At 45.3% G+C, this 18,719-nt stretch overlaps 2 protein-coding genes across 4 annotated transcripts in view; one reads left to right on the top strand and one right to left on the bottom strand.

Annotated features, from left to right (window-relative positions):
• The window catches only part of IQCK (IQ motif containing K), a 632,757-nt gene that overhangs the window by 135,554 nt on the left and 478,484 nt on the right, over window positions 1-18,719 (top strand). For all 3 annotated transcript variants that reach the window (XM_078665098.1, XM_078665097.1, XM_078665096.1), the window contains exon 6: window positions 9,724-9,788. In XM_078665098.1, coding sequence (XP_078521224.1) covers window positions 9,724-9,788 — 65 coding nt within the window. The remainder of the gene's footprint in view (window positions 1-9,723; window positions 9,789-18,719) is intronic.
• Window positions 1-18,719, bottom strand: part of KNOP1 (lysine rich nucleolar protein 1) — a 386,483-nt gene that overhangs the window by 209,368 nt on the left and 158,396 nt on the right. The gene's annotated exons all lie outside the window — the stretch shown is intronic.

Genomic DNA, 18,719 nt, shown 5'->3' with positions numbered 1-18,719 from the left:
TGGACGATTGAGCCACGAGTTGGGCGCCAATTTTGGTTCTAGAAATCCTCAAACTCCTTCTCAGGGGTCTTACCAATAGGTAGTCCATTCAAAAGCAGCAAAGGAATTGACAGAGAATCTGAAATATGAAAAGACATCTTTATTACATACAACTGTGAGGCTACGTCGCCCAGCCACACCTAAAAGCGACTGAATGAGATAGCCTGCCTTCATGGACTCCGCACAGTCCTTTTATACAGATTGTTATGCCTTAGGCACATATTTGAAATACATTCCCAGAACGTGCACACAGATGCAAAACCCACTTTCAAGATAAGTCCAGGCCATAAACAATGTCCACATAATGAATACATTCTTTAGCTGACAAGGCCGGCTAAACCCAAAACAGTAAGGTCATAGCCCATGGCGTAAATAGCTCGTGGAGGCAGGAACAGGGACAGATGGAAGTAAGATAGGCAGGGTGTGTATGCGATGAAAAGGTTTATGGCATGTTGGGCCTTGATGCTATCTTGCTCGGCCACTGGGAGAGGAACTGACCAAACAGGTCCGGCCTGGGGCAATGGTTCCAACAGGCTCAGGTCAGGGGAAAGTCAATCAAGGTGTACGTGGCTTTTTGGAATCGAATTTAGCTGTGTGTTATAGCCTATGTAAAGGGCAACACACAACATGGCTGCTGTACACAAGATGGAAGCCAAGGGTTCAAAACGAAAATGACAATTTCGAGGTGAAATTGTTACTGGAACATAACGAAAATGCTTGTACATAGTGTACTGGCCATTCTCGGTCTTTTGATATAAAAATCGTTATGCTACGACAAAGTTTATTACATGAGTCCAGAATTTTCAGTACCACAGAGTGAAGGGAAGATCACTGTCAGACTGTGTCACAGGGTTGCAAACTTTTACCACAGGATCTGGTGGTGGATTAACCCAGGGTCTCAGCCCAAGAGAACGGCATGGACCATGATCGACAAGCATCAGAAGCTGATTTTCGCACAATGAAGGCATAGCTAGTTTTTCTCCATCCAGTGGTTAATTTGGGATAGAGGGTGTTATAAGTTTGGTAAGTTTCCAGAGTTCTCAACAAGTTTAAGATGGAGCTGTGTATCATTTGCATACATGTGATTGACTATCTCAGAGGAGTCTAGGATCTTGGTAAGAGGGGTCATGTAAACCTTGAATAGTGTCTGTGATTATGCAGAGCCTGGAGTTACCATTCACACAATGTTGGTAGGTTTGGGAGTGTTTAGTCCCAAGTTCACATAATGAGTGGGGTTATGTTGTAAAAAATAAACCAAGATAACAAAATCTGCTCACCTGCCAGTCGTAGTCTTAAAGGGTTTATCAACTAAAGAAATAATAATAGACCTGTGAATCTTGGGTCAAGCTGGCCAAAGGTTACCCTAGAAACCTGGAATGGAGCATGCTCATTGTGTAAAAGCAAGATACACATAGCGCGTCATAAGCCATTCCGGACCTGGTACATGTAAACAAAGGAAGCATACAGGTTACTAAAAGTGAGATCACAAGAAAGAGAGAAGATTACCTTCATTTAGTTTGTGACAAGAATGTAAACATTTCGACTGAGCAAGCTAATCAACTCAACAAAGACCCACCAGGATTTGCAATTTGCACAAAAAAACGCTCAAAATCTGATTTGACTGAATGACACAGACTTGAAGATGCTGTTGATGATGACAGTCATTCAATAAATGCATTTATGCAGCACTACTGGTGGCGATCCAAACCTCCAGGGAAGCCTTGTAATCCAGAACTGGGGAAGTGCGCTTTAAGATGTTGCTCCTGCACTGGGACTTGCGCAATGTTGAGGAATGAAAAATCACAGCCGAGGGCAGAATCGCTGACCTGGAGGATGTGGTCCATAGCCTCAGGGAAGGGGTGACTGAGGTCATGGGGACATGAAAGATCTGGCCTGGAGAGCTGATGATGGTCACAACGGGAAACAGCGTCTACAATACTGCCATTACATCGCGTTACACTTACAACACGTCCATTACAACGACCGCGTTGTAAGTAAATATAGCATGTTAAAATGCATTCCATTACATCGTGTTCTATTACAACGCGGTCGTAACAACGACCGCGTTGTTAGAACGCAATACCTTTACATCGCAAGTCATTAGATCGACTTGCTGTAGGGGGCGCTCTAACCCAGGGAATAGTATAATGTACTATTCCAACACCTTCCCTACTGTTGCGCACGCTGGAGTTGAAATAGTAAATTTTACTATTCCTAAGTCCAACGGGCCACCTACAGCAAGTCGATCTAAGGACTTGCGATGTAAAGGTATTGTGTTCTAACAATGTTGTCGTTGTTACGACCGCGTTGTAATAGAACACGATGTAATGGCATGCATTTTAACATGCTATATTTACTTACAACAGGGCAAGGAGGAATAACCTACACCTGGTAGGCTTTCCAGAGGTGTTTGAAAGGGTGATATGGTGAGATTTTTGGACCAGTGACTCTGCTTCACCTTCTCAGCTGATAAATTCTCTACTTTTTTTGTCATTGAAAGGGATTGTAAGGCGCTCGGCGGTAGGCCTCCACCTGGGGCCCCCGAAGGCCAGTCTTTGTGTGCTTCCTTAACTTTCAAGACTGATACACGAACCTCAGGGAAGCCAGGCTCCTAGAGGTCATCAAATATGACAGCTCCACACTCATGATATTCCCGGACTATTCTAGAGCAGCGCAGAAACAAAGGAGGACATACGATGCACTTAAGGCCAAGCTTCATGCTCTACAGTTGTAATGCATGATGTAATTCCTGGCAAAACTGAAGGTGCTCTATCAAGAAAAGACTTTTGTTTTCTAATCACCCGAGGATGCATGACAGTGGCTTGAGGAATGGCCTCAGCTCAAGGTAGTTTGATAGCGTCCACTGCCATTGACGCGGCGGGAGGAATTGGGAGCCCAACCTAAAATTTTGCACACAGTGAAGAGGAAGAAAAAGCGGCGCAGAATGGGCAATGTGAGAGGCCCGCCAAGCGGCCCCCAGGGACAGGGCGATGGGATGACTTATTCGGAGGTGGGCGTGCCGCTGTGAGTGCATTGGATCCACTTGGAGCGGATTGAGGGAGCCAGGACTCAGCACGAAACAGACGCCGGAAACTTTCAAAACTCAAATGTAGCTGCAGTGACTCCTGACATGGAAGGCAGATCCTTGGATGAACATGTTGAACTCTAACATCGGTGTGAACTGGATGGGCCCTCGGTGGTTCAGTTAAGTGGACATTTTTTGTGTCTCTCTCTAGGCTTGGGCGTGTCCCTCCACAGCACCCAGACACCTGGGCTCAGCTGAGATAGCTAAGTCAACCAGTTGGTGAGGTAGTGTGAGTGTGTCTAGGACATTCAAGCCCTGTTCTTCTTGTACAGAACTTGAAGTAGTTGTTCTTATCTGTTGGAAGGGTGGGGTGTGCTACAGACCTCTCTAACCTTGCTTGCAAGTAGCTGTGTTCCGGTAATAAGGTTGTACACTAACAGGCATGGGGGGGAGGTGGGAAATTAGTTATGTTATTGTTTTCATTTTCAATATGTTACACTGTTCATGGAAGTTGGGAGGCTGGACTGGATGCAGCACACTGGGATTCACAACAGGCAATCACTTGAGTACTACTACACTCCACATTGATATTACAGCCTAGACCCTCAGTGGATGTGAGAAACTCAGTATTAACATGTAAAATCAATGGGCTAGGGAATAAGGTCAGTCAGGGATTGGCAGTGCAGTATTTATGCAGACCAAAACCTGACATAGTTCTTCTTCAGGGAACACATCTTCTGGGGACCCAATGTCGCTTCGCTGGTAGAGTAGCATACACAGCACTGACAAATGGATTTTACCTCAAACTCCTGTGTGTAGCTATTTTGATTAAAAAAAATCCCCCTTCCTGATCATGCACACATGGATTGACACACAAGGTACTTATGTGGGAGTCCAGGGCTTTTGGGGAGAACCATATAACTTTGCTGAGTGTGTATGGGCCCCCTCAGTTGCAAGCACCCACATTGGAAAAGGTGTCAGCCATACTCTTGGATTTTCAATGATATTATGGCCCCTGACTTGGACCGTTCTGGGTCCAATGTGGTGCCTTACGAGACACACCTCTGGGGTGATTTGCAGTCACGCTGGGTCTCCTGGACCTGTGGAGGCATCATCATGCAGAGATATGCTATTCATATTTTTCTGGACTACACAGGGTCTTCTCCAGGCTAGACCATGTGTTTGTCCCGGCGGGGAAGGTAGACCACATAGACAGGGCTGAATATCTGGTGCGGGGTCTATCTGATCACTTCACCCTTTTGGTCTCCGTGGGTAGGAAGGGGAGAAGGCTAGGAACTAGTTGGAAACTGAATCCCTGGGAATTGCGGGATGTGGAGTTGGCCCGGGAGCCCCAGTTTGACACAGAGCTCTACTTTCTACTTTACTGAGAATGAAAAGTCAGTGGACTCTGCGATCGTTCTCTGTGATTCACAAAGATGGTAAGCCAAAGAACAGTTTTGATTCATATCGTCCATTTTCGTTGTTGAACACTGAAGTCAAAATATTGGCCTCGATATTGGCCATCCGGCTCCTGAAGGTTATGGTCTCAGGTATACACGGAGAACAGTCTGATTTTATGCCTGGTAGGTCTACCAGATTCAACTCGGGATGGCTCCATAACTGGATGGCTGAGGTTTGGGATAGGCGGGAGCCTAGTGTATTCCTCTCATTAAATGTTGAAAAAGCATTTGACGCTATACACTTGCCCTTCCTAAAACAGGCGCTAACGAAATGTTGTTTTGGACCCAAATACAGGAAGTGGATAACGTTGCTTTATCAAGCACGGCAGCAGTGAGGGTTAGCGGTATTGTTTCATCAGTCTTCCCGATTGAGAGAGGGACCCCACCTGGATGCCCCCTATCCCCTCTTCTCTTCACCTTCACCATTGAGCCCCCTGCATATATGGTTAAAAAATATCCTGACATACGAGGCTTTAAGATAGAGCCCTCTGACGTTAAGGAAGACTGTAAGAGATGATAGTCTCCTCTACATCACCAAACCCACAACAACGATCCCGGTCATTTTTCAGACTTTCGAAACATATGGTGACTACTCCAGGTATAGAAAAAATTGAGGAAAGTCAGTACTTTGTCAGCCCTGCGGCTCACCAGATTTGACCGCCCCAACCAGTGGTTGGTGGTAGATGGAGAGGGCTTTCAATGCCTTGGCATCTAGGTGACCCCCCCAGTAGAGAACTATGCGTAGCCCGGAACCTGGGGCAGGTAGTCCAGCAATTTCAGGGAGATGCAGCGAGATGGTGAGGGGTTGACCCTGATGATTCTAGGACGTGCTGCTATCTTTAAGATGGTTACACTTCCCAAGCTCCTATATGCCCTCCAAAACACATATTTCAAAATTCTGGAGTAAATGTTCACCAAAATGGAGGGAGAGCTGAGGACCCTACTGTGGAACAAGGGTCACCCCAGAGTATCACAACAGACGTTGCAGCACACCCTGTAAGGCGCGGCCGGCACAGGTAAGAGCAGTGGGGAGGGGCGAGGTGGGGGCAAGTCGACAGACGACGGGATAAGTAAAATTAAATAAAGAATACAAATTAAACCACTGACCTTGCGCTCGCCGCATCACCCCGCCCTACCGCACTTACCTGTGCCAGCCACGCCTGCAACCCCTACAATGACGGTATTGCCCTCCCACAGACGTTAGGGTCTACTATTGGTCTACACATTTGGTAACTATCAACAACTGGATATTTACACCCCACACTCACCCAACATACCGGCTAGAAAGGTCTTGACTGTGGGCGCGATCACACATGCACTTTCTGTATGGAAGGAAAGGGGCCCAGCAGCTGATGTCAACTACACTAGTGGCCCTGGAGGTGTGGACGACACATAAGGGGGGGGACACAGAAGGTGACCAGGGAAAAGCCCTGTGGGAGGGGTCAATGCTCTGGGTATTTAGGAAGCTGAGGGGATTTTAGGCCTGGGACCCAATAGGGATCTCCAAGGTCGGGGATCTCCTCGAGGATGGAGACCTAATGTCTTTCCTCTCATTCCAAAGGGAATACCACTGCACCTGAATCAATACCGAAAATACGTAGACTTATGGGTTGAGAGAGGCTGAAATACCTGGCTATGCTCCCCTGGAGGGTAGGCTGCTCACGGAAGAGCTCGGGAAGGGGGCAGTTTCTCTCACTTATACAACACTAAATCACAACATGCCAGAGACCCTGATTAAGCTACGAGAAAGATAAGCTAGGTACATGGGAAAGTAGAATGATACTGACTGGGAGGCGGGCCTGATGCACCCAAGGGAAGTAGCTATAAAACGCAGGTTAAGGATAATACAGCTCAAGATACTGCACAGGGTTTACTACAACCGGGAGCTACTATATAAAACGAGGAGAGCGTTATCCCCGGACTGCATGATATGTAATGGGGACAGAGGGACTTTCCTGCACACGTTGTGGGGCTTCCTTGCCATTCAGGCCTGTTGGAACAAGATAGTACGAGAATACCACGGCATCCTGGGGTTTGATATCCCACTGGAGCCGAAATATATCCTCCTAGGTATCCCAAATGATGTGGACGTCCCACGCACCAAGCTCCTCTTCAGTAGTTTAGGATTGGTTGTGGCGAAGAAGGTGATTGTTAAACACTGAGGGGTGCTGAACGGTCCCTACCTTATGAGAATTGGGAAAGGGGATGGACAAGTACATGGCCGCAGAGAAAGTCACCTACAAGAGCAGGGGATATCCCCCTACATTTGACAAAGTCTGGGGTCTGGGTAAAATATTATGACCTGGCCCTTATTGACGGTGAGACTTGGTCTTGACTGTGGCCTGCTGTATGTGGATATTATGATGTTGATGTGCCAATCAAAGTCCTGAGGTTTAAGAAAGTAAGATGGGGGGGTAGAGCCTTTTCGTCTGCTGCGGCCAAACTCTGGAATTCCCTTCCCTCCTCAATCTCTGGGCTGGAGTCTCACTCTTTCTTCTGTAAGGCCCTGAAGACTTGGCTTTTCACCCATTCATCACCGTTAGCCTTACACATTATCGTCTGTTGGCCCCTTTTCGCAGCGCCTTGACGCCTCTGGGCAAAGTTCACGCTTTATAAGGCTAATATTCATTCATTTATTGATTCAAGTCTCTTATTGTAGTTAATGTATTGCTGGAAGACCTGCTTTATCTGTCTACACTGTGCTGCTGCATTGTTAATCCCCCTATATTCTAAAAAAAGGCTCAACAGCAAATATTTGGTGCAGACAAGCCAAATAATCCTAAATTCTGTACCTGAGCATATGTACGTGAAATATAACTTTGCTCGTCCCATCCAACCCTCAAAAATGGCTTTTGCCAGCCAGAGTGTTCATTCGTTTCCAGAGTTTAAATGCGTACAACGCAGTGAGTGTTTGATTATTCCATATCTGTTTGTTGCTGTACTTCAGAAAGTGCTTGCGTGCCTTGCTTGGGCTTTTGGCTAGTCTGCTTCTCAATGTTTATGCTGCTGTAGACGGTTTGATTTGCCACTCCGCTATCACGTTACCAGTTTTGGGCTTTCATTTAACTTATTGGTGCATTCTGGGAGTTGCATTCTTCATTTGCTTCCATCAGATACCACTGGCGTAACGAAAAGTGAGGGGGCCTCCCTGCACGGTACTTAGGGGGGTCCCTCCAGGCTCATTCAGGAGCTCTCCAGCCAGAGTGCAGTGCCGAGGGGGCCCCTTGGAGCTAGGGGGCCCCCCCGCACCGCGTGGGCTGCGGGGGCCTGTGTTACGCCCCTGTCAGATACATGTAAGCACTGAAATTTTTTAAATAGTGAATTGTTGTTATGGAATCCTCTGGCAACCTTGCAGTGGAATTGAAATATAAAGAAACATCACCCTCCGCCTCTCTCAGTGATGGAAACAAAAGCTACCTTCAAAGCCGCTGTGAAACAAGGCAGTTCTTTCACTCCATCTCCCTGACGATTACTTGCTGCTCATTACACTCATAGCTTTGGGGGCCTGAAATTGTCTGAATTGTCACACTTGTAGCAATGTGATGGTTAGTAGTTGTGTTGTTAGTAGGGTGGCCAACCATCCGTAAATTTCACGGAACGTTCGTAATTTGGACCTCACTTCTGATGTCCGTGAGGATCCATTTTATGGACGCCTTGTGCCCGTTATTTTGGGCCTTGCAGGGCAACAGAGCTGTTCCGTGGGAGAGGCTTCAGCTCCCCGATGGGGCCGACTCGCACTCAGTTTAGGAGCATAAGAGCAGCCACACCCCGCCCATTGTCATTCTCTGTGCTGCTGATTGCCACATACAGAATGACGATGGGCCAGTTTAGGCTCTAACAGCATGTAGTGGCCTCCTCCTGCTGTGGTCTAGGGCAGTGCATTCGGGTAGGGTTAGATGGAAGTAATGTACAAAACAAACGTACAAATTTAAAAAGAAGAGGCTATAGTTCTTACACAGTCTCATCATTTCAGAGCTGAAGCATTTTTATTATTATATAAAACGAAGATATAGTTGCTGCTTTTTTATTTATTTTATGCAACTAACACCAATTGACAAAGTCAATAGTCCTGGCTTGTTTTAAGTCCAATGTTACTGGATGCAATGATAGAAACAGCAAAATACCAGTCGGGCGGCACATTATGCTAGCATATATTTAATTACATCAGACACACCCCATGGAGAGACCCCCAGATTTTTCATTCCACTTAAAGCCCTGGAAACAACACCATGCCACAGTCACCTCGCATCCTGGCACTGTGCATCATGCATGACACATGACTTCCACGTTTTCAGATTGCCTATGTACAGGGGATAGTGAACCCTCCCCCACCCCACCCCTTGCTTTAGGTACTACAGCGTGGACGAAGTTCTAGATGGGCCTCTCCTGTCTCCAACTAGATGGGTGAAGGATGGATGGCTAAGTGAAAGGGGAATGGAGAGAGAAAGGTGATGATTACAAGATGTAGAAATCATATATCGTCCATACCAGTAGGCAGTATATTTTAACAGCGTTTGGTCTGGAGAAGCACAAACGTAGGATTTAAAAAGTACCACAGTGGTTGGGTTTACTAATAAGAATGTATTTCTGCCCTAATAAACCCTTTTTTAGCAACATTAAAATAATGAAAGAATTTGAAAAAATATATGACACTCTAACCTATTGTATGCAGTAAGTAATAACAGGATCTCTGTGACAAAAGGAGTAACCCACTGAGCTATCCACATAAAATGCAGCTCTGTGATCCAAATGGTGCAGGTTCTTCGCAGCAGGAACATTAGCCCCCTCTGCCCTACATTATCTTGAGCCAGAACTGGCACTTGCCACAACTCAATCTCTCTCCAGCACGACACGAATCACAAGTTATTTTAACATTTTCATTGCTGCCTGGAAACTGTCCAACACACAAGGAACTCTGCAGCAGGTGCTTCCAAACCCGTAAGGTTTTTCTAAACACGTCCCCCAATCCCCCACACAGGCCTGCACCAGGTGCGGCTGCACCGGTCTCACTGCCTGCAGGCAGATGGATGGCTCGGCAGGACTGTTCTGAAACGACTCACACAGCACACAAAAATCCATACGAAATTGTGAACCCTGTATTTTTCGTCCTTTAAAGTTTCTCACTTCATACCTCAAACTGTAAGGCTCAAGCATAAGTATTTCAAACTTGTCTATATGTCTTTTTCGTTTTTGTTGTAGACTTCCAACGAGCTCAAGCTGTACCATCAGAGGAATTTAAAACAGACTCACAGTTTGGGCCATCTGTAAGTACATATTTTGTACATATTTAGATGTGGTTAAAGGAATGTCAAATGTTTTGAACATGCAAGAAGACAAGACTGGGGTGTGTTATTTGGAAATAGAGACTTTGTGATTGGAAGAGCAAGGGTGAGATGGAAGGGCCATGCAGGCCTTGTACAGTTTAGCAGCTGCCCTATGCTCAGTCGCATCTGCTGTTTTTTGGGGGGCATAGTTTCAAGCTTATTAACGATTTAGACCCCTACAGAGACAATGCAATAATAAATAACAATAAATACAAAATGCACAAAGAAGTCTTCGCGGTTCTATTTACAGTTAAAACATATAATTTTTAAACTTTTTCTTAATTTAATTTAAATAATTTTAATAAGTACTTCTCAATGCAGTGCAATAATGTGCCCCATTAGTGTTAAAGCCAACATATATTAAAGAAATACACTTTTTTGGATTTTGAAGAGACTTTATCACATTTCAGATTTGTACTTTAATGTGTGTGAATTCTTTTGCAAAGACTTTAAATAACTATGCAATACAAATTTCCACTTGGAAAATTACTCTATCATATTTTACGTCATGTTTGTTGCTTGATTTACATCTCAGTGGAACAATTAGTGCTGGACAATTTTACAGTCCATGATATGGATCTTGTTTTCCTCCTTTACAAAGGTAGCAACTACAGGGGTAAGTTTGTTTTGTCCATTTGCTTGTTACTGGTTTATATGGCAACTTGTCTAGTCTAAATGTCAGTATCAGTCTTCTAACTCCATGCTCAAGACAAGCATTGAAAATGCAACAGGTCTCGCCTTTGGTTAAGTTAAAGCCATTTGCTTTGCTAAGGGTATTGTATAGCAAAGCAACTGGCTTTAACTTAATAAAAGGCGAGACCTGTTGCATTTTTAATGCTTGTTTTTTGTTATGGCATTCAAACAATCAAATATATAATATGAAACAGGAAGGTAGCAGCGATTTTGGAAAGTAATAAAAACACCTAGTGGCTTGTCTGGGCTCTAAACTGTCATTGTAGGGAACTCTTTAGATGTAACTGAAGGCCAAGCAAGTAGAATCAGCCCTGCCAGCCCAGGCCAAGGAGTTTGACAGGGGTGCTAAAGCCGTCTCAGCCCAATGGTCGGTGCACGTCTGTCACTAAGGACAGGCCTGGCCAACTCTATCCTGGTGGGATACAAAGATGAGCGACTGGCCCCTGCACGGGTATTGTGGGTATCATCTGTCCCGGTGGCATCTACCCTATAGAAATACTGACCCACTTCCTATGCTTCTGACAATAAAAGCAGGAATCCTACACCTGGTCAAAACTTCACATCTAAAAGGCATAGCAACACAGAGTCAAAGAGTGGCTTGTAAGCGAGCACTGAAAATGCATAGCACATCACCATGGAAAACATGAAACAATTCAAAACAAAGAGAGTTTTGAGTAACTGTTGAGTCGAAATTGCTACAACAAAAAAACAAGCAAAGGATTTATGCCAACAGCTTAGAAACACCAGATTGACGATGATATATTCCACCAAAACCATTCATGCAATATAAAACCTATGCCCAGGTGCCGAAGAGAAAATGCTAAATCCCTTTGTTGACCACAACAAAAAATATTACAGATGTTGAAATGGATCCAGCCACATCGAAACACCACCACATGGGACAATCAGATGAACATGAATGAGTGTAACACATCAGCACAAAAACCTACCAACAGTAACATGAACACAAAATCAGGATTACCAATTAATCGAAATTTGAAGTACAGGCACCACACAAAACATAACACTGGAAGGACAATCAAATGTTACACATGCATAAGGAGCACATTAACTACTTAATAATATGGCTGGAATTACTTCTACATCACAATGGTGGTAACCACATCAGATGCATGTTAGTTTTACTGCTGTACCTGGTTGATTTGGTATGCTTCTGATTTTACTAGAATGATATCTGAGCTTTAAAGTGTCCCTCAGCAGCATCATTTAATTCAACAGGCGTACCATTTTCAATTTTTGTCCTTACAGGATTTAATCCAGTTTAAACACTAGAGAAAAGTGGTAATTAAGTCACTTATGTTTACTCCATTTAAACAAGCAGGTTCTGCTGCAGTACCAATGAACACATACAGAATCCGTGCCCCAGCAAGGACCCTATTGGTGTGAAATGGGCACTGCAATTACTGAGCACACCAATTCAGGGAGAATATGCCACTTTTGATATCACATTTTTTGATATTTCAGTGATCTGCTGGAATACGAGTGAATTTTTGAAAATGTATCCTTATTTGTTACACACTGACATCAGCCAATGGAGAGCTCTCCTGGCTATATTATATTCACATGAGCTCTTATCTTTAGCCGCACGGCCAACTGAGACACTTCATTTTGAGCTCCAGGAAATGGGCTAGGCTCCCTTTAGTGATGTGCTGCAGGAGCCGATTTCAATAATGCATTTAAAAATTCACCAAGGCCCCAATAACAGTGGACTGCAGATTTGTAGAGATAAGGTGTAAATATTTTTCATTGGGGCGAGAGATTAAGTAAGATTTTGAAGTTTATTCAAAACCTAAAGTCTAAAAACAGGCCCCCAGGTTCGTTATATTATTTGTCTTAATTTATTTTATTATTTGTAAAGAGCACCAACATCTAATGGTTTCCTTGTGCTAAATTAGCAGCAAAGAAACACACAGCAGAGACAAAGTCAGAGTGCTATAAAGGTTTTCAAAGCTTGCAAAAAGGTCAAACTATTATCCAACATCCAGGCCTGCAATGGAAGGGTGTTCAAGAGTAAGGGCGTGAGGTGAACTCGTTCTAATGGTTTGGCTGGGACCATGGACGGCAGGGAAAGGCAAGGAGGGCGAGCTCTGTCCTGTCCCGTTTTAGTTGTCACTCACTCTCCTCCACCCAGGATTTAATTACAGAGGCACCTATACAAATTACTAACATAAGGCTTGACGTTACCGATAATAATCAAGCGTCGCACGTCACCCGATGCTGCAGGTGAAATTAACAAGGCGTGATAGCAACAAAGATAGGAAGAAGGCCAACAAAGGAAAAATACTGACAAGAAACAGAAAGAGATCCAAGGAAGAAGCAATAGAACGAGGACACGGAGTCAAGAAATGGATAATGGGGAGAAAACGCAACATAAGGAAAGAGTCCGGCAAACGGAAGAGCACATGCAATAAACAGAACGGGGAATCAGCAAATGCAACAGAAGGTCAAGAGATGGAGCTAAGAAATGGAGAACTGGAAGTAATGACAACAAAGAAGTAAGCAGGCCAATGGGATGAGTACAGGCAAGGAATAGAAAGGGGAATCCAACAAGCTAGCAACAAAGCAAAAAATCCCGCCGCCCCCCGTCCCTCACTTACCTACCTCCGGCCGCTGGAACACGCTGTGACGCACACCAGCAAGTCGGCCTGGAGTGCGCCTCGGCAGAGAAGCGGGAGGACAGGAGCGTGACGCGCGTGAACGTGCACGTTGACGTTCCCGCGCGTTCACGGACCTGAGTCGGCTCGTTCACAGCTCTGTGTCGGGCTGCTACTCCCTTGACAGGGAGGAAGGCGACTATAGAACTCGCTGGCGGGAGCGCTTCGCGCTCCAACGCCAGGCGAGCCCTAAAAAAATGACAAATATGGCTGTGCCTGGTTGAACAGTTCTTTATATATGTTTTTAGATTTGCACCAGGCTCACCATCAACCGACTAGCTTGATAGAGGGTAGATTTCTCAATAATAATCGTAGCTATCATGGAGACCAGAGTGGAAGTGATTCAATTGCACAGCCAAAAGTATCTAGTGCATATTGAATGTTGGAAGAAATGGTACTTATGGTATTAGTGACATTAAACATTTCATATGTAGAATTTTTCTCAAGGTTCTCTTTGAGGCATGAATTCTACAATAGTCCCATCAGACTATGTGTGTAACTGCCTGTTAATAAATTCTACAAAGTACAAATTCGTAGCTGAAAGTTCGAATCGAAATTGCAATTCCTAACGTACACAATTTTGCAAACTCTGTCCCTCATAAAGATTTTATAAGAATCAGTTATCATAATATTCTAAGGCCTCACTTAGAATGGGAGGTATTTTTATATTTTAGACTTCTAATAGTTTAAATGTCTCCTCTCCAAATACTTATACAGATTCTTTAAAGTACCAGCATAGGCCAAACCCTACTTCCTAATTGGCTATAATAATGTTTCTGATGAATACATATGCCTGTGGATTCCTCACCGTTTGAATTACCCCTTGTACAGCATTCCACGGACCGATCCCGTCCCAGAATAGAAGAATGGACTTTTCTCCGGAGCCGTCGGGCTCCGTTCCGGTGCTGTCTCAACTTCAGGTGGTGCTTCTGCCCTCTACTGAAGGACCTCTGTCAATGCCGGCTCCGTGTTCATCGGCGCCGTGTCTGGCGGCGCATATGCCGATTCCGATTCTGAAGTCGAGATCAAGGAGGAGGGCTCAAAGGCTTCTGGAAAAGGAGGGATTCCAGGAGCAGGAGGAGCAGCCTGAGGAGGGGGAGATACTGGATCCTATGGATGACTTTGAAGGGCTTCAAGAAGCCAGTGGACTGGACATATCGCAAGAGAGTGAACTCTCTTCTCCCAAAGCTCTTCCTTCTCAGGATGTGACCTCATACCATTCAGTCATAAGAAAGGCTGCTGACCTTCTAGATTTGCAGTTGGCAACTGCAGAGGTCAAGTCTAACATTATAACTGAGGAATTGCACTCCCCTTCATCAGCGGTGGAACCTTTGCTTCCGTTCAATGAAGCCTTGACAGAGCCAATCTTAGAAGTTTGGCAGAAGCCAATGTCTGTTCCTGCCGTGTTGTGAACAGTGGCAAGGTTGCACCTGGGGATCCAGCATTTTTATCATCGCACCCTTCACCTGAAAGCTAGATGGTTCAAGTGTCTTGTTCCCCTAAGCAATCCACTGGTTCCGTCCCCTCCACTACGGGGGATAGAGACTTCAAGAAATTGGAACAATCTGCAAAAAAGGTGTTTTCATCGGCCAGCATTGCCTTGAAGCCAACTAATGCCACGTGCTTGTTGGGGCATTACATCCATGCATTGATGGACTCAGCTAAGAAGGTGATACCTAAGCAGTCAGAGGATGTCCAAGGTCACTTTGTTGAGGTACTGTCAGACACGCAGGATGCAGCTAATCAGGTGATCAAGTACGGGCTCGATACGGCTGTCATTGCCAGGATAATGGGCTCTTTGGTGGCAGCTAGGAGGCATGCATGGTTGAGAGGGTCTGGATTCTCTCCGAATGTCCAGGCCACGTTGTTGTATCTTCCCTTTGATGGCTCAAGACTCTTTGAAACCAAGGCTGACTCAGCCCTTCAATGATTTAAGGATAGCAGAGCTACTGCTAGCTCCTTAGGCTTACAATCCCAGCCTAGGGGGTTTGGTTACTGGAGATTTCGGGGCTTTGGGAAGGCTGCTCCATTTTGGGGCCAACAGCAACAGCAACAACAGAACCCATTGTATAGATCATACAGAAGGAAAGGAAGAGGTCGTCTGTGAGGGACTGCTCGCCAACTGGTCTCCTCCTCCTCCTCCCTGTCCCCACCACTGGCTCCGCAGGAAAGCAGCTCTAGATCCCACACCTTGGGGCTTGTTGGACTCGTGGGAGGTCGGGTGTCCCATTTTCTACTAAATTGGAAATCTGTTGTCAGATCTTTGGGTATTGAATCTTGTAGAAAATTGGTACGCCCTTCCATTCTGGGAGTTTCCCCCTCCTTATCCTCCTCACTATGGTAGGTGTTCGGGAAACCATCTGTTGCTTCTGCAACAGAAGGTCCTGTCCTTTTTACAGAAAGGTGCGATATAGGTTGTTCCGGAGCAGGAAAGAGGTCTGGGATGCTACTCTTGGTATTTCCTGATCCCAAAAAGGACGGGTGGTAGAGGCCGATCCTAGACTTCAGGGTCTTTAATTTTTAAATCAAACAGGAGAAATTCAAGATGTTGACCCTAGCTCAGTTTCTTCTGACGCTGCAGCAGGAAGACTGGATGGCGTCGATCGATTTACAGGATGCGTATTTTCACATTCCCATCTGGAAGTCGCATAGGAAGTATCTCCTTTTTATGGTGGGGTCTGAACATTATCAGTTTGCGGTCCTTCAGTTCGGTCTTACGTCTGCACCACGGGTCTTCACGAAGGTGATGGTAGTTATGTTATGTTAGTTTATATTTATAGAGCGCCAAATCACCAAAATGTCTCTAGGCGCTAGCAGCATAGACCAGGAACCCGGGGATCCCTTAATCCCGCTGATACTCAGCACACAAAGAGATGGATTATCCAAAAGCCTCAGTAAACAGGATGGTCTTAAGTTTCCTCCTGAACGGGAGTAAGGTGGCTTCCCTGCGCATACTATCCGGGACAAGCCTGTCTGTGAGCAAACACTGTCCAGGTGGATCATCCTCTGCAGCAAGATCTGCTATGCTTTGGCCAAGAAGGAGCCGCCTGAAGGTATTAGAGCTCATTCCACTAGAGCTAAGTCTTCTTCTTTGGCTTTGGTTAGAGGTGTCCCTGTTGTAGACATCTGTAAGGTGGCAACTTGGGCCTCCCTCCACACTTTTGCGAAGCATTACTGCTTGGATTCAGAGGTGAGGAGGGACAGCCATTTTGAATTATCTGTTCTGTAGGATTTTTTGGTATAGGTACCTGGACACCCTCCCCCGGTAGCAGGACTGCTTGGGGATTCAATTTAAAAGGTGAGGAATCCACAGACAGATGTGTCCATCAGAAGAACAAGTTACTTACCTTCGGTAACGCTTTTTTTGGTGGATACATTATCTGCCTGTGGATTCCTGACTGACCCACCCACCACCCCGTTGCATACCTACTTATACCGAAAAGAATTTTGGGTATGACCGTCTTGTATTCATTGTCATTGAAAATGATATGTTACTTGTCGCTAGGAATTCCCATGATCCTTTCTTCTTTGAATAGTATGAATATATTTTGTATACTATGTATACTTGTGAAATGTTGTCGGTTCACCCGTTCGCCTCGATGACACAGAAAAAATGCTTGGAACTGATGTCAGCATGCTGACGAGGCCTTCTTATGGCTCAGATGACGTCACAAGGAGTCGTGAGTGGAGCCGTGCCATCCTCATCGACGCGGGAGAGCTATGAAAAAAGTTTCAGTGGAATGCTGCGCAAGGGGTAATTCAAAAGGTGAGAATCCACGGGCAGATAGATACTGTATCCACCAGAAAAAGCGTTACCGAAGTTAAGTAACGTGTTTTTATAGCTCAAGTCATGAGAAAAAATCCTACCCATATATGTGTATGTGTTTACAATCTCGAGATTTTCATGACCTAAGACCCAAATACAAGATTTACATTGTTTCTGTTCTCTAAAAGTCACGATCTTTCTTTCAGAAACATTGATACATTTTTTACAGCATATTCATTAAATGTCTCTAGGTTGAGTTGCAGGCCATTAGGGGGTAGGTCAAAAAATAACTATGTTGTCTAGATACATCAGTAAGTGCAGTGAGTAAATACCTAATTTTGGGCGGTTGGGAGGATAGGAATTCTTCAAGTTTAAAAGTTAAATTAGCACATCATACAAAAACACAAAGAACAACGGAGGAGGTAATATGCAGGCTTGTTTTAGGCCATTCACCGTTTTTTAGATCTAACTTGGGCAGCGCATGCTCTGTGAGGCATGTTGTATTAAGTCTATGGGCTTACAACACGCCCAGAGCTTCTGGTTAGTTGGTGGGCCTGCCTTTCGAAATCCATTTACTCTGGTTGGTCAGTAGTGTCCATCTGTACTGGCTTTGGCTGCTTGGTTTCTTCCCAGGGGACATCACTGATTGTTTCTTTTGATTGGCCAGCTCTGGGGCTCTGTTGCCTCCTCACTCGCACCCCCTCTCTCCCGTCATAGCTGCTGTCCTTCCTGCGCCACAGCTTGTTTGTTGATGACAGCAGCTGTGTCTGCTAAGCTTGCTGTGCCGGTGCTCCAACCATTTCACAACACAGGACACCGGCAAACAATGACAAACAGCTTGTTACAGTGAGACACCCACTCGCCTTCTTTGCCACCCCGCACCACAACAGTCTTACATTTGGAAGACAGAGCAGGTTAGAACAAGCCGCTGGAAGAGAGTGGAGCCTAGAGTTGCTCCAGCATAGCAGCCTATCTGTGGCTACGGCAACTCCAAGAGCCGCAGAGAGGGAAGATCAGCAAGGACAGGTAAGTAACTAGAGTGCCTCACTAGACACATGCCTTTGCTCTCGCCACCGTGGCCTCTGCGGGGGAAACATCCTTTACAACGCAACTTTTACCACGCAGTGCCTTTACGACGCAACTTTTACAACGCAAACCATTACAACGCATTGCACTGGGGGGCGCTCTAGGATAGGGAATAGATTTAATTTACTATCCAACACCTTCCCTAGTGTCCACGGGGACTGGAGTTGGAATAGTAAATTAAACTATTCACTATCCAGCACCCCAAAGCTCTATGCGTTGTAAAGGCATGCGTTGTAAAAACCACGTTGTAAAGGCATGCGTGGTAAAAGCATGCGTTGTAATGTCATACATCCCCTCTGCGGGGGGTGGGTGTAAGGGGCACATAGCACTGATCAACTTACTATACCAGGACCAGTCCGTGCCACATGTACTGTATCTTTAGCATCAGACCCAGAGGGGAGGCCAGAGACACATATAACATTTCATCAGCATCCTGTCTTGAGGCTAGTGGTTAGCTGTGCCACGTATAGCTATCGTAACATCATCAATCCAAGCTGCCACCTTGTGGTTCATATAACACCCCACTTTGCAGTCCCAAAATGACATCATCATGTGTGCGCATAGCATGCCTTGTTCAGTCAGTTGCATCATCATGCAAAGGTCCTGCTTTTGCAATGAATAAGATATTCCTATGCTAAGGGGTAGCCTGCT

This window comes from Lissotriton helveticus, chromosome 10 (genome assembly GCF_964261635.1).
Source record: "Lissotriton helveticus chromosome 10, aLisHel1.1, whole genome shotgun sequence".
NCBI classification, from domain to species: Eukaryota; Metazoa; Chordata; class Amphibia; order Caudata; family Salamandridae; genus Lissotriton; species Lissotriton helveticus.
The sequence above is the reverse complement of the archived record's forward strand: the minus strand, read 5'-3'. Positions and strand labels throughout refer to the sequence as shown.